This window comes from Leptopilina boulardi, unplaced genomic scaffold (assembly GCF_019393585.1).
Source record: "Leptopilina boulardi isolate dan_hultmark-lab unplaced genomic scaffold, ZJU_Lbou_2.1 LbouV2_38, whole genome shotgun sequence".
Classification (NCBI taxonomy): domain Eukaryota; kingdom Metazoa; phylum Arthropoda; class Insecta; order Hymenoptera; family Figitidae; genus Leptopilina; species Leptopilina boulardi.
This window is the reverse complement of record NW_026137951.1, coordinates 1,341,782-1,356,000: the sequence shown is the minus strand read 5'-3', so window position 1 is coordinate 1,356,000 and position 14,219 is coordinate 1,341,782. Positions and strand designations below refer to the sequence as shown.

The 14,219-nt window shown below is 26.1% G+C and overlaps 1 protein-coding gene across 4 annotated transcripts in view; it reads right to left on the bottom strand.

Moving 5' to 3' along the window:
- Window positions 1–14,219, bottom strand: part of LOC127288016 (myosin heavy chain, non-muscle) — a 37,097-nt gene that overhangs the window by 9,468 nt on the left and 13,410 nt on the right. For 2 of the 4 annotated variants that reach the window (XM_051315204.1, XM_051315202.1), the window contains exons 2-6: window positions 5,582–5,738; window positions 5,361–5,479; window positions 1,589–1,612; window positions 1,248–1,277; window positions 215–307 (exon numbers count right to left, since the gene is read on the bottom strand). In XM_051315204.1, coding sequence (XP_051171161.1) covers window positions 215–307; window positions 1,248–1,277; window positions 1,589–1,612; window positions 5,361–5,479; window positions 5,582–5,738 — 423 coding nt within the window. The remainder of the gene's footprint in view (window positions 1–214; window positions 308–1,247; window positions 1,278–1,588; window positions 1,613–5,360; window positions 5,480–5,581; window positions 5,739–14,219) is intronic. The other 2 variants (XM_051315203.1, XM_051315205.1) reach the window with 1 other exon arrangement.

The window sequence follows — 14,219 nt, the reverse complement described above, 5'->3', positions numbered from 1 at the left end:
TGTCCTTGAGTCAAAATTGTTGCCATTAATTAAAAGGGAAATCAATTAAAAATTATAATTATTGCAAACAAATTTTTTTTAATTTTTTGTGATACCTTTTAATCAAAAAATTTCTAAAAATATTGTTTTCTTTTGCGCAAAAAAATATGTGTCTCAAAAAAATTAAAGAATGTATTTAAAAGTTAATTTAATTCTAATATTTTAAATTTCTTACAAAACGTGAGGAGTTGTCGTTCTTGACGGTTTTTGCATTTCCAAAAGCTTCTAGAATAGGATTGGCTTGTAGAAGTTGCTGTTCAAGTTCACCCTGTGATGAAAAAGAAAAAATCATAAAGCAACAATTACAATAAAAATTTATATAAGCATATTTAAATAAAATAATATTACACATTGCGATTATGAACATGATTTAAGCAAAAAAAATAACATTTCTAAACATACATTAATACTAAAGTAATCAGATAAATACCAAATAGATTTTTGAATCTCCCAGTATACAATATTTTACAAGGAGAATAAGGGAGATAAAATTTACTATGAGTTTATAAAAAACAGGTGACTATTTCACATATAACTGAACTGTATACATTATTCATAACGTCAACTACAAGTAATAACAGATGTTTCATTTATCTATAATTGCAAATATCATTAATTTATTTAAAAATTCAAAAAATATTTGTATATAAATTTTATTAGTATTTTATTTTAATTTTTTAAGATATTGAAAAAAAAATAAATCTTCTATATAATAATTATAAACATCTTTTGCCGATAAATTTTTCATGATTCTCTTGATGCATTTAATTGAAAAGCACATAAAAAATTTACTTCTATTAAAAATTTATAAATTCTCTTATCGAAATGAATTGACTTAAATATTAATAAACAATTAATAAATATTTATTTAAAGTCCTACTGAAATAATAGCAAAGTCTTTTTAAATAATAAATCAAAATTTAAATTTTCTGTGGAACAATCACCTGTTAAAAAGTAACTAACATTTTAAAAGGAATTTTGAATATAATTATTAATAATAAAATTAATTACTTGTTAGTGACGAAACACTTAATATCTAAATAATATTTTTACAAAAAACACTCAAAATAAAAATAGCATCAATTAAATTTTAATAAATTGTGTTAAACCCAAGCATAAAATAATTAAACAAAAAAGCCTTAATATGAGAGTGTTTAAGTGTAAAGAGAACCACACCAATATCCGTAATAATTCGTCCCTCTAATTACCGCAAACTTGTCAGCTAATGTTCCAGTGCCCTGGTTCCAAAGGCAGCAGAATAAGGCAAAAAAAAAATTTGATATTACAAAGAAACTTGAATTAGTAATTCAAAAATAGATGAATAATTGCGCATATATGTAAAAAAGCGATAATTAGAAAAGATTAAAAATATTTTTATATTTTCATTAAAATGAAAAATTCTTATTTTTTTAATTTACAACCCCTCATGATGAATCCAAAACCATTTTGTTAGTAGGCACTATAATTAAAGAGGCAAAAAATAGACAAACAAAAAACATCAACAAGTATCCACAATTTTATGATGTTCTGAGCTTTAATATTGACTTACTATGATTAATGCCGGACTTGGTGTCTAGAGTAGCATCCATCAAAAAATCAGCACCGAAAATAAAAGAATTTTTATATTATTAGAATGACATAATTTTTGTCTAGATCATCAATTTTTCCTCTTGGTTAATTATTTTATGTTTTATTATTTTCTTCGTATAAAAATTCAAAGTTCTTAAAATTCAATATTGAATTTTTTTTTATTAATTTCTACAAATACTATTTTTTCGAAAAAATTTCTAATTATAATTTTTCTCTAGTCTGCACAAAAGTAAAAAAAATTGTATTTCAGTTGAAAGCATATTTTAATCAAAGGTCTGTTAATATATATTATATATATTTATGAAACAGAAACTTTGAACATTATAATCAATAATTTTCTCTTATAATCGTAAATTATAGATAGTTGCGTATATACTAATTAGTAAGAAACAACGAAAACCGCGCAGACTGAGTAATAATATAAATAATTGTCTTCACGAGTCTCAATCTTATCAGTTTGTACTCCTACATTTTGTTTAATTTCTTTTCGCGACCTTTTATTATCTCGTTCCGGAGTTGTACGATGAGCGAAATAATTAGTCGAACAATGTTTATTTAAAAGCACACATAAATGTAAACGGTGAATTGCTAGCTTGGAATGTTTGCTTTTCTTAAAACATTTCAGAAAAAAAAAAATAGTGAGCTACCTGATAAAATAATGTAAATTTAGAGGAAAATTACAAAGAATCGAAAGTACTTTATCACTTAAAAATAATTTAAAATACATTCTCAGGTGTTCAATTAAAGATTAATCCAATTTTAAATTTTAAACTTTACAATTTTTGGAACTTTATTTTAATTTAAAAATTTTTTATTTTTCTCAATTATCTCTAACTTTTTTTTTAATCATTTCTCTTTTTTGAATTTTCTATCTTCCTCAAAATGTTTTCCCATTTTTTTTTTTGATTTTTTTAATCTCTTTCTTCTTCAATTTTTTGTTTTCTTTTGCTGTAGGTTTTCAATGTTACTTTGTAAGTAACGTTAGAATTTTGTAAAAGAGAGCGGCTGAGTTAGCTCAGCAATAAAAGCAAGAATGTGCATGTTTCAAGTCATAAAATATGAAATGAAAACGCGACCGAGTATATCGACTTTTTTCCATTAACTTTTGCTTCATTCAATTAGTTAAATTTAAAAATTTTTGTCATCAATTTAAATTATGTAAATGGTAATTAAAATTTGAATGAAGAAGTCAATCAATGAAAATCTTGTTAAAAGTAAATTGTTCGCGAATAGAAAATTCCCGTTTTAAAAATAGCTATTATTGTAAATGAATTGCAACAAATATGGTAATAACTAGTTAGTGCTACACATTAAATTCTTTTTTACTACAAAATGGATACACTTTAACAGTCATTTAATTGAAATTATTAACTCAACTACACATTAAATTTAAATATATTAAAATAAACAAAATAAAAAAAAAACTAAATAAAATAAATAAATTTAATATTTTTATAATTAAATTTTTGTTCATTTTTAAGAAAAATGGACATAAATAATCGAACACTGATTGAAAGCTCCATTTATCCATCTAAATGATTCTGAGAATTTCAAGATTGAGAATTATCTTTACGAGTCCGTCGTAGTTCGAAAAACAAGATAAATCACGTAAAAATGATGTTAATAATAATAATAATAGAAATAATTAAGAATCATAGAAGCGACCAATATAACCAATTTTATAGTCTTGACCTATTAATATTTATATGAAGCATTCAATTATACACTGATTTGCAGTTTTATTTTTCTAATTTTTAAAATTAATTTATTTACTATAATTAATGTTTAAAAAAAATTAATCTAAATTAGAATTGAAGACTATTTCGTATTTCAAGACTATTGAATGTTTAAAATATAATAATTGATTAGAAATCAAATAAACTGGATTATTTAATTGAAGATATTGCCTATATTGTATATATATACCAAAAATAAAGAGTATGAAATTGAGTTTAAAACCAATAAAATGGATGTACATTTGGAGGACAGGACCTTCGAGGCCGATTTTGCAATCCCGTAAACTAGTCACAATAATATATAAATCGATTGGGTTTAATCGACGTATTAAAGCAACGCGCACACACAAGTCGTAGTATTTTCTTTATGGTAAATGAAACTATGTTAAGGTTTGTGAATCTCGCGTGTCCTTCGAACAGACAGAATGACGAATCAACCATCTTTGGACCCGCATTATTAATTTTCTCAAACCAACATCTCCAATATTATATACAAGACAATTCTTATTTTTTTTATTTTGTAATGGCCTATTTCATGAGGTATAGAACAAACTCACTTTTCAAGTCTTGCGATATATGTTTCGCAAATACGACAAAGAATCTACTGTTTGCCACGAGAGTTTTAATTAAATGACTTGCAACCTAACCAATCATCTTCTTTTTTTGTATCTATTTTTAAATTCATTAATAATATTCACAAATTGTTCAAGCGAAATTTCAAATTTAGAAATGCTGAAAATTGTAATGCCTGCATTATTTTTTTTTTTTTAACGTTTTAAAGTTCAATTTGATAAAACAAAATCTCATTCAAAGCTTATTAAAAATCTAATATGTTGTTTTGCTTATATTCAATTATTATCTTTACCGCGAATTTCTGAGAAATAATAATAATTTCGCATATAAATTGATTATAGTTTCTTTAAGAGAGTTAATTAGCAAACTTTGGATCAAAGATATCAGATTGGTTTCAAAGACTCGAGTTTCTATTCTCATTTAGCGTTTTATTTATTGTCGAATCAATGAGACAATCTCGACTTTATAAAATGTTTTTTTTTTTTTTTATAGTCAATCATTTTCTATTGGCGATATATTCGTTAATCGAGTGGATTGTTTATAACAATATGACGCCTGGTATTTCTAGTCTTGAATTGTAGTTAAACAGACTATCAAATTTCATTATATAGGTAAGAGGTAATTCAATGCTTACATGATAAAGAGAATCTCGTCAATTCAAGAAAAAGAGCAACGGAGGTGACTGTATTCTACGATCAAGGCAAAAAATCCCCGAGTAAGAAAACAATTAGAATTATCAAGCAACCGACAATATAATTAACGTACGCGGTAAAATTCTCACCGTTTAACGCCCCGTAGAATAATTATAATGTCGATTAATTAATCACGATAGAATAAATTAATTTGATAATAATTAAACTCTCATGAAAAAAAATTCTTTCTTGAACCATCATTTTCTTTACTCTAAAAAAATTAATAAAATTATTATAAAAAAAAATTTCAAATTTTCAATTCAATAAATCGAAAAATTAATAATTTTTCAAATGAGAATTTAAATAAAAATTCTCTTTATTTTTCTTCTTTTAAAAATTGCGAATTTCATTTATAAAAGAAAACAAAAGAAAAAAAAATTTTTAATTTCTCAAGACTCATGATATTGACATTTTCTAAAATTCAAGAATCGATTGGCCTTCTGCTTACATAAAATTCTAAAATCTCGCGCGCGTATTATAATTCATCCGCCTCCTGCAGTTATCTCATATAAACTTCTAGTAAACGCAGTTTCTATGGTTATCTCTCTCGACATAAGAATTTATTATTCATGATGTTCATTTCACAGAACTCAGTGAAAAATAAAGGCAAGACTTCAATCACGGGTTTCTTCTTGAGTACAAACTCATTAAATCACAAGACAATTGATGACTATCCAAGTGTTTAGGAAAATATTAATTATCTCTTATTTTTTTAATTAAAATAACTTACCGCGTTTGATTTTGGTTTCGAAGCAGCAACATACGCTAGATATTGAATAACTTTCTTCGTGTTTTCTGTTTTGCCAGCACCGGATTCACCAGTACAGAGAATTGATTGATCTTCACGGTCTAAAATCGTGAAATTCGATTAATAAATGACTATGAATTAAAAATTATTTACTATGAAAATTTAATCAATTTTTCTTGTTATCTTATTATTATTATTATTACCTTGAAGCATCGAACGATATGCTGTGTCTGTGATGGCAAAAACATGTGGTGGTACTTCGTGCCTTTTGATTCCCTTATACCTCTCCATAATTTTTTCTGTGTAAATTGGCAGCCTCTTGTAAGGATTGACTACGACGCAGAAAAGGCCGGAATACGTCTGTAAAAAGAAAAATAATGTAAATTTCCATTTTTTCTAAAAAAAATTTATTTCAACGTTATAAATATATGAAAATTGAACATCTAAAATAAAAAATCTACATGAATTTTCTGACACACGGGAAATATCTCAATTTGTCAACATTAGTCACAATTAATGCAAGCAGAAATATGAAAATTAATTAATAAAAGCAAAATACGGTAGAACGTGACTTGATGCCAAGAATTTCGATTGAATTAATATTATCACTTAAGGGGCAAACGTTGCCAAAAATGTTGACAACTTGAAACTCGGAACCATTTGAATTGATTCGAGGGTGATCATAATCAATTTATTTTATCGTAACAAAAAATTTTTTTATGTTAAAAATATAATTTTTATATTGTTATTAAAATTATTTTGTTTCTTTTCTACATACACACACACACATACACAAAGATTTATCACATATGTATGGGCGCCATACGATGAATATTTATAATGTGGAATGTAGACGCCTAAATCCCTCGACTGCACATTATCAGACTTATTTGCCACAGCATTGGCGCCTGAAATAACGGTCTTAGGGATGAATTTGAAATTAGTGTTCATGTACCTAAAGCAAATCGTTGAGAGGAACATCATGAAGAAATAGCGTAATACAGTAATTGGTCTTCTCATTCAGCTTTCAACTGCCACAACAAAACACCCTTCTCCTTCTAATCATCTTGCTTACACTTCAACGACTCAAGATTCTTTATTTTTTTTACTTATTTTCTCATTCTCTAAATCTGAACAAAATTCCCTCCCAATTTTTTATGGATAAATTTAATTCGAGAATTTTTTTTTTTCTAAATATTAGTATTATTTATAATTTATTCTTCAACTTTCCTTTCTTGGCATTAAACACAAAATTTCCCCTAATCAATCCTTAACCGCAAGATCATAAAATCGTGAAAAAAATCGTTTTAAACACAAATGAGTACATTTTACGTAATGTGTTAAATAATTTTCTCGCAAAGACCATAAAAAAAGAACTTGTCATAAAATTAGCGTTGATCGCGAGATCTCTTCAATTTGAAATTAATCAATTTTAAATCAGGATTTTCCCTTTAAAAACTGGTTCTCTACAATATAATTTGCAGGAGACTTTGATAAATCCTTTCTTAAGCGTGCTGAGCTCTTTTTCTTAGTCATATATTTCATGGAAAGTGAAATAAAAGATATTCCCATAGGTTTAAATTACAAGCAAAAGTAAAATGTTTTGCTGGGGATTTTCTTTTTTGTATAGTCGACAAAACCAGTATTCTATGAATGTTGGAGTGTACTTTACATCCACCAAGTACCATCAAATAACAGAACAAACATTTAAGCTCCGAAATCGTACGTTTACATTAGTCAACAGAAATTACGTAAAAAACAAAAAAAAGAGAGACCTTGCTGGAGAACTATTGTGAAACAACCAAATGTTGACAGTGTAATAAAATCGAGGACAATAATTTTTTTTTTCTTAAATAAAAATAAATGGAATTTTTTTTTTTATACAATTCATCAAATTTTTAATTGTAAAATTGAAAATTTTACAACTACCGGTTAAGACTTCTGCATCAAATGAAAAATTAAAAAAAAGGTAATAAATAAAAAGCAACGACTATATTGCAAAATTACATGGCTTCAACAACATAAATCAAATTCAATCGATAGGTAATTAATTTCCAAGAAATGAAATATGAGTAAAACAGGTGCGATATATTGCAAAATATTTTATCAGGAAGTTTAGGTCATATTTTTAAAGTATATACGTGGGCATGTATACAGAGACATGTATACAAAATAACGTTTTGTTTGCGCTGAAAACCGTCGGCTATCATTCACTCTTGTTTTACAAACTCAAGTGCTTTTATTGTCGCGTTGTCGCGCATTAAAGTAGACATTTCTGTCATTATTTTTTTTTCCCCTCACAGATTTTGAAAATCTAAACTTGCATTCCAGTTTCTCAGGAAGACACAAGTCAACACACATATATATATATTTTCGGTGGCTGTAGATTCAAAGTTGTACTCGCTAGAATTCGCATCTCTCCTGAAATAGAAATCGCCCGAGTACGGGCTGACTGATTCGAATGCAGGCGAAACTATAGAGAAGAAACCAACGGGGAGAACCTTAGGTCAATAATCAGGTCGCGTGTCCCAATCCTTTCACTGCTCATTAATTCATATAAAGTCGGTCCTATAATAAAAATAATCAATTTTTGATATATGGAATAACTTTTTAGACGCATTCCCTAAAAATTATATATAGCTTCAAAATTCCAATTAAAAATTTATGTTTAACCGAAATCTATTAATTATACAGCTATTAAATCGAATTTTCATTTATCAAAATTTCGAGAATTTTTTTTCTTCTAAATGAAAAAAATTAACCTGAAGTTCGCAACGTTTTTAAAAACGAAAAATTAAAATAGAATTTTGAGTTGTACAAACTTTTTAAGAAATTAATCTTTTTATAGAAGTCAGTTACCTCCGAATAACTTTAATTTTATGCCAAAGTAATACATATATTATCTTATTATTTTTTCGTTTTCGTTTATAAAAACGTTGCGCACTTCAGTTTCATATAAAAAATTTGATTCATTCAAAAATTCAATTAAAGAAAAATTAAAAAAAGTAATCTTGAAAATTCGCCAATATATTTTCAATGACGAAATTATTATTCCTTTCAAAGGCATATATAAACCAACATGAAACTAATTAAATAAAAATGTGTGTCTCGTTATTTTTAATTGGAAGTTAGGAGCAATACTTAAAAATCAAATTTAAAACGAGAGAAAAAAAAGTGTTGCTCCTGAAAACATTTAAGAGGAATAAATGCGTGTAGTATCGCAGAAGATCTGAAATATTCTTAATCTGATAATCGCACAATCTAATTAGAATCAATTACTGTCTATAAGAGCGAAAGTAATTTTTGATTTTTTTTTTTTTCTCAAAAATGGAATAAAATAAAGTTTTGTGGAGGTCTTTAAAGGCGAGTAAAGTGACTAGTGTCGGCATTGCAACCGGGAAAGTTATTCAAAGAATCTTATGGGTGCATAATGTAGACGGAGACACGAACTTGTATAAAGCTTGGTGGAATGTCAGATCGATGACGTCACGAGGGTATGCGTACGTAACAAGAGAGAAAAAAAAAGGAGAGGAGAGAAAGAGGTATACATTTCGCGCCTCTAGTCTCGTTCCTTTCGACCTCTGAAGAAATAATATTTTTCTCTCCTTCTCTCTCTCTTTTTCATGGTCTTGTCAGTTTCGTCAAACCTCCCACTCTCAATTTCGGGCATTGTGATCTGCATATAGTACCATTGTGTATAGTTTATTTGCACCCAGACCTTGACAGGGGTCGCCGGCCACTTCAAAATAATTCTCATTTGAATTCGAACCATGAATGAATTTCGAACGTTGTAAACTCACAATTCGCGAAGCATGCGAGATATATTGGGCGTGGCGTCTAACTTTCAGGAATCGAAGGAGAAAATATTTACCTTGCCCGAAAAAAAAATCTCAAGAGAACTGAAATAATTTTTTATTTATAAAATATTTTTTACCTTTTTTTCTATTTCTATTTTTTTTTTTTTTTTCATTAAAATTTTGCAATATTGTTATTTAACAAATATTTGTAATAAAAATTCTACTTTTTGGCGAAATGGAAATTTAATTAATAAAAAATTGATTGATTATGAAGATTTAGTTTTTCAATGAAGATATTTTTTTTTCCTTTTTTAGTATGACAATAAAAAAAAAAAAGAAAAAATGAATTTACGTAGGTCGGTGGCAGTAAATGCGGGAGAAGTCGAGACAGCCGGAATCGATCGGTCATCTCATAAAAGCCCTAAGAGTGGTTCTCATCCGGAAAATTCATGGGAAAAACAAACATTTTTAAATGTTGATATGAAAAGAAACGAAAAATAAATTAGAAAATTAATTTTCCCCGGGATATGGGGGAATTGTAACGAGACACTTTGCAATCAACAACCGCGGAGAGAATTCAAGGTTCGTCTTAAGGTCAATTTCCATGAACGGTTTTATTATCACGCTTGCGCAATTAATTAGTGCCACGAGTAATGCATTGATTTGCGAGCATTCCAGAGCAGTTTGTACCGCGATGCAACCGAATAGTCTTAAGTCTTGCGAAACTTCTTCACTTGCAATTATATATATATATATATAAAATATCAACTTCCATTTCTTACATATTATTTGCATGCACCTTGAAAATTGCTTTCTAATCAATTTTTTTTTCTTTTTTTTTATAAAACCCATTAATTAATATTTAATAATTTATTATTTTTCAATAGTGAAAGTCATTTTACTTTCTCTATATGTATAATAAAATTTTTTTTTATATAAAATATAAGGTCTGATGATTCAGAGTTCATTAATCTGTAAATGAATCATCACTATCAAAAATTGATGACAATTTTTGTAATAAATCAAGATAATACAAAAGAAATTTCGCATTGTTTTTATAAAAAAAAAAATTTTCCTTTTAATTTTTTATCTACCTGAGAATTACAAATCGCATATTTGTAGCTGAATAAACATATTTTTCTCTACATTAAAATTTCATTTTCATATTGAAAAATTGTTTTTTAAATAAAGTTAAATACAAAAAAGATTTAAATGTCATCAAAGAGGAAAGCACTTTCACATTTAAAAAATAAAAAAAGAATGTTAAATGTATTCTATATCGTCATGTGGAAAGAAGATCTACATTCATAACTTTCGATTGTAACAAATTTTTCAAACGTTTCATCATAACCATCATGTGCGTAGGTAAGCATACGTGTTAAGGTCACGCACAATCATTATATACCTGCTGCTTCTTAACTTCCTGTTCAATGAATCACCCACTTATATACTTTCCCCAAGTATATCTTACGTGTATTCGTCATTCTCAGTAAGCGGAACCGAATCTTCTCCCTGCAGTCATAACAGATTTAAGAAAAAAAAAATACCCCTTTTAATACCACTGAATCAAAACGACGGTTATTACAAGTGAATTATCGCGTGACTATTCTCTATCAACTTTAAGTGACAATGTTCAACAAGAGATTAGGTGAATTTTTCCAAAATTCTTATTTGTTCGAATTTTCTCCAAAGATAAATTTCAATATAACCGAATTTTATATCAGACTTAATATTGAATAGAATTTTCCTACGATGGAATATTTATTAAATAATTATTAAATTTTTTATTTTATTTAACAGAATTCAATTTTATTCCGAATATTATTTTTGCGATATTGCAAATTTTTTTTTTCATCTTCAATCTCGCAAAAATTTTGAAATAATTCGATATTTTTTTCGGGGAAATTAAAATCATAATCATTTGGAAAATAGTAACCAAAATTTTAAAATCAAGAAATATATTTTGTATACTGTCAAATACATCCTAACTATAAATTTGTTGAGAACAAATAATTTGATATTATTTTTGTCCACTTTTTCGGTGCTTGTTCGAAGGTTCTCAAAACCGGTCCGTGAAGTCGCGTGTCGTCGACCTATCCAACATTCCAGCCTAGCTTATATATACTAAACTAAATTCTTCATATTTTATTTAATATATATATATATATGTCTATTTCAATATTTAATACGAAAAAGAGATCATGTATCACATTTAACAAACAATATATAGCAAACGAAAGTGTATTAAAAACGATGAATCAATACCAAAATAATTGTATAAACAAAAAACAAGATACGAAAAATTGAATGATTAATATATAATTAATTATCCAATATTAATTATTTATATAATCAGCATAAAAAATCAAATTAATTTTTTTCAAAAAATTTTTATAATCGAGGAAAAAAAAATATGTTCAACTGATTGCAACTGTGAAACGTCAAGTACAAGAGTTGCACTAGATTTTTTTGAAGAGACATTCCTATACAGAGATTAGAATTGTCCAATCAGCAGCACTAGAAAAAAAAATTGCAACAAAGCTCGATGAAGCCTTATCAAGACGAATGCGATCAAGAGAAAAGAAAAAAAAATATATATATATGAAACAAAGAAACGAGACAAAAGTCATCTGTATTCTACAGGCGAACGTTCGATGCTGAGTCAGTCAATAGTTGTATAAATGAATGGAAAAATAGCGGCATTTTCAATGATTAATTAAATAAGACAGTAGCACTTTCATGCTTTCAGTTTGTATATATATATGCATAATAATGATTATTATTGTTATTATATTCCTCTAACCTTCTCAAGGCTTATTAAAATTAACACACGTAATCTAATTAAAGAAACAATTAAATTAATTAAAAATAAAAATTCATTCCTTATTATGATTGAAAAAAATGACTATCTCTTCTCAAACTATATTTTATAGTGTTATATATGTTCGTAGAAAAATAATCTGCAAGAGAGAAACGAAAATAAAATTACAACATCAATCTTTAAAAAAAAAACTGCAACTCTCATTATGGAATAAATAATATTATGAAATATACAAAAATGGCGATACAGAAATATATATAGTTTATATATGTACATAAAACGAATATACTAATTGCTTAACCACATTTTGTAATATACCGATTTTATGATCAGCAAGAATTTATTTAAAAATTCAATATGTCCCTAATTAGAAATTAAAATTTTATCTTATACTAATTATTACATGCACCATTGATTTACTAAAGATATAATAAATCTGATGTAGAAAATCAAAAATCTCATATATAAAATGAAAAATATCAAATTTCATCTAAAATGGAAATTTTAGAAAAGTGATGAAAAATCGTTTCTGAATATTCTAATGCTTGTTCATTCAAAGTGGACAAAAAAAAAGTTGATATATAAATTATAACATGTTGAATTTCGACACGTTTTTTTTTCATTTAATTTAAAAAGGTCGAATTCAGAAAATATGGGTTGGCCATAAAAGGCATTCTCTTCAGCGTACTTTTATGTACTTTATTTTTGCACCTACGTGTGTAATTGTATATATGTTATATTCTTCAAGCACCGTATATGCGTGAAGAACTTGGAAGGAAGCGGGTTAAGGACGTATATCCTTATAAGGATGTTGCTTTACCTTTTGCCCGGTTCAGTATAATATCTTTCACAAAATCTTTATCTCTTTCTTTCGCTTCAAGATCGAAAGTATACCAATATATATATATAGGCTATTCATCCATGCGGCGCTTCACAAACTCTGTGATTTACACTCCGATATAGAAACTGTTCAAAACTATATAATTAACGTCAAATAAGTATCCCATTTATGTGAAAATACTATGAGGCATATAATATGTTGTACCATTCACACTTAATGAGTAATTATATTCGCCTACGAACCAACAAATTTTTTTTTTCTCCTTTGAATTGTTCATACCACGAAAAAATTTTCTATTTTAATGAAGTACAGCAAAAATTACGTAAATGACGTCAAATTATATTTTTATTCAATTATTTCTATTAACTAGCAAAATTAAACATGCGCCAAATTGAGTATTTAATTGTTTGTTATAAAGAAATTAAAGATTAATATTATTAATAATAATTTAATTTATTAGAATATTATTACATATTAAATGATAATAATGAAAATTAAATGTTTACAGGCCTCGGATTATACGACTTTTTCCGACTTTTTTCAAAAATACGACTTTTATCGATTTATTTTAATAAAATGCGACATTTTTTTATATTTGAAAAAAAAATGTAAATAAAATACATTTTTTTAGTATAAAATGTAGATCTTCTTCAGATCTTCTTCAATTCAATTATTTAACAAATTTTGAACTAAAATGATTTTTCACTAAATTAATTATTTTTAATAATTTTAATGAAATATATCACAAATTCAATTATATCAAAATTATTTTTCAATTAAAATTTTTATGAAATTTAACAATTGTTTATAATTTTAAAAAAATATATCACAATAAAATTGAATTATTTTTTAAAAATTTTAATTCAAAATAAAATAAAATTCAATTATTACCCGAAATTTTAATTCAAAATCAATTAAAAATCCAATAATTATCCAAAGTTTTCAATTTAAAATTTAATTATTTACCAAGTTTTCAATTTAAAATGAAATTAAATTCAATTATTTTCTAAAATTTCTATTCAAATTTAATTATCCAAATTTTCAATCAAAAATGAACTTATATTAAATTATTATCCAAAATTTCAATTAAAATTAAATTATTTCCCAAAATTTTCAATTCAAAATGAACTGAAATTCAATTATTTTCCAAATTTAAAATCAAATAAAATTTCATTATTCTCAAAAATTTGAATTTAAAAGCATCTAAAATTTTCCATCGAAAAATTTTTTTTTTGAAATTTAATAATTTCAATTTTAACTCTAAGGAAATTCAATTATTTTTAACTATTTTAATAATATTCTTTCAAAATTCAACTATCTGAAACAATTTTTCAATTAAAAATGATTTTCAAATTATTGTATTTTGTATGAAACTGAAGTCC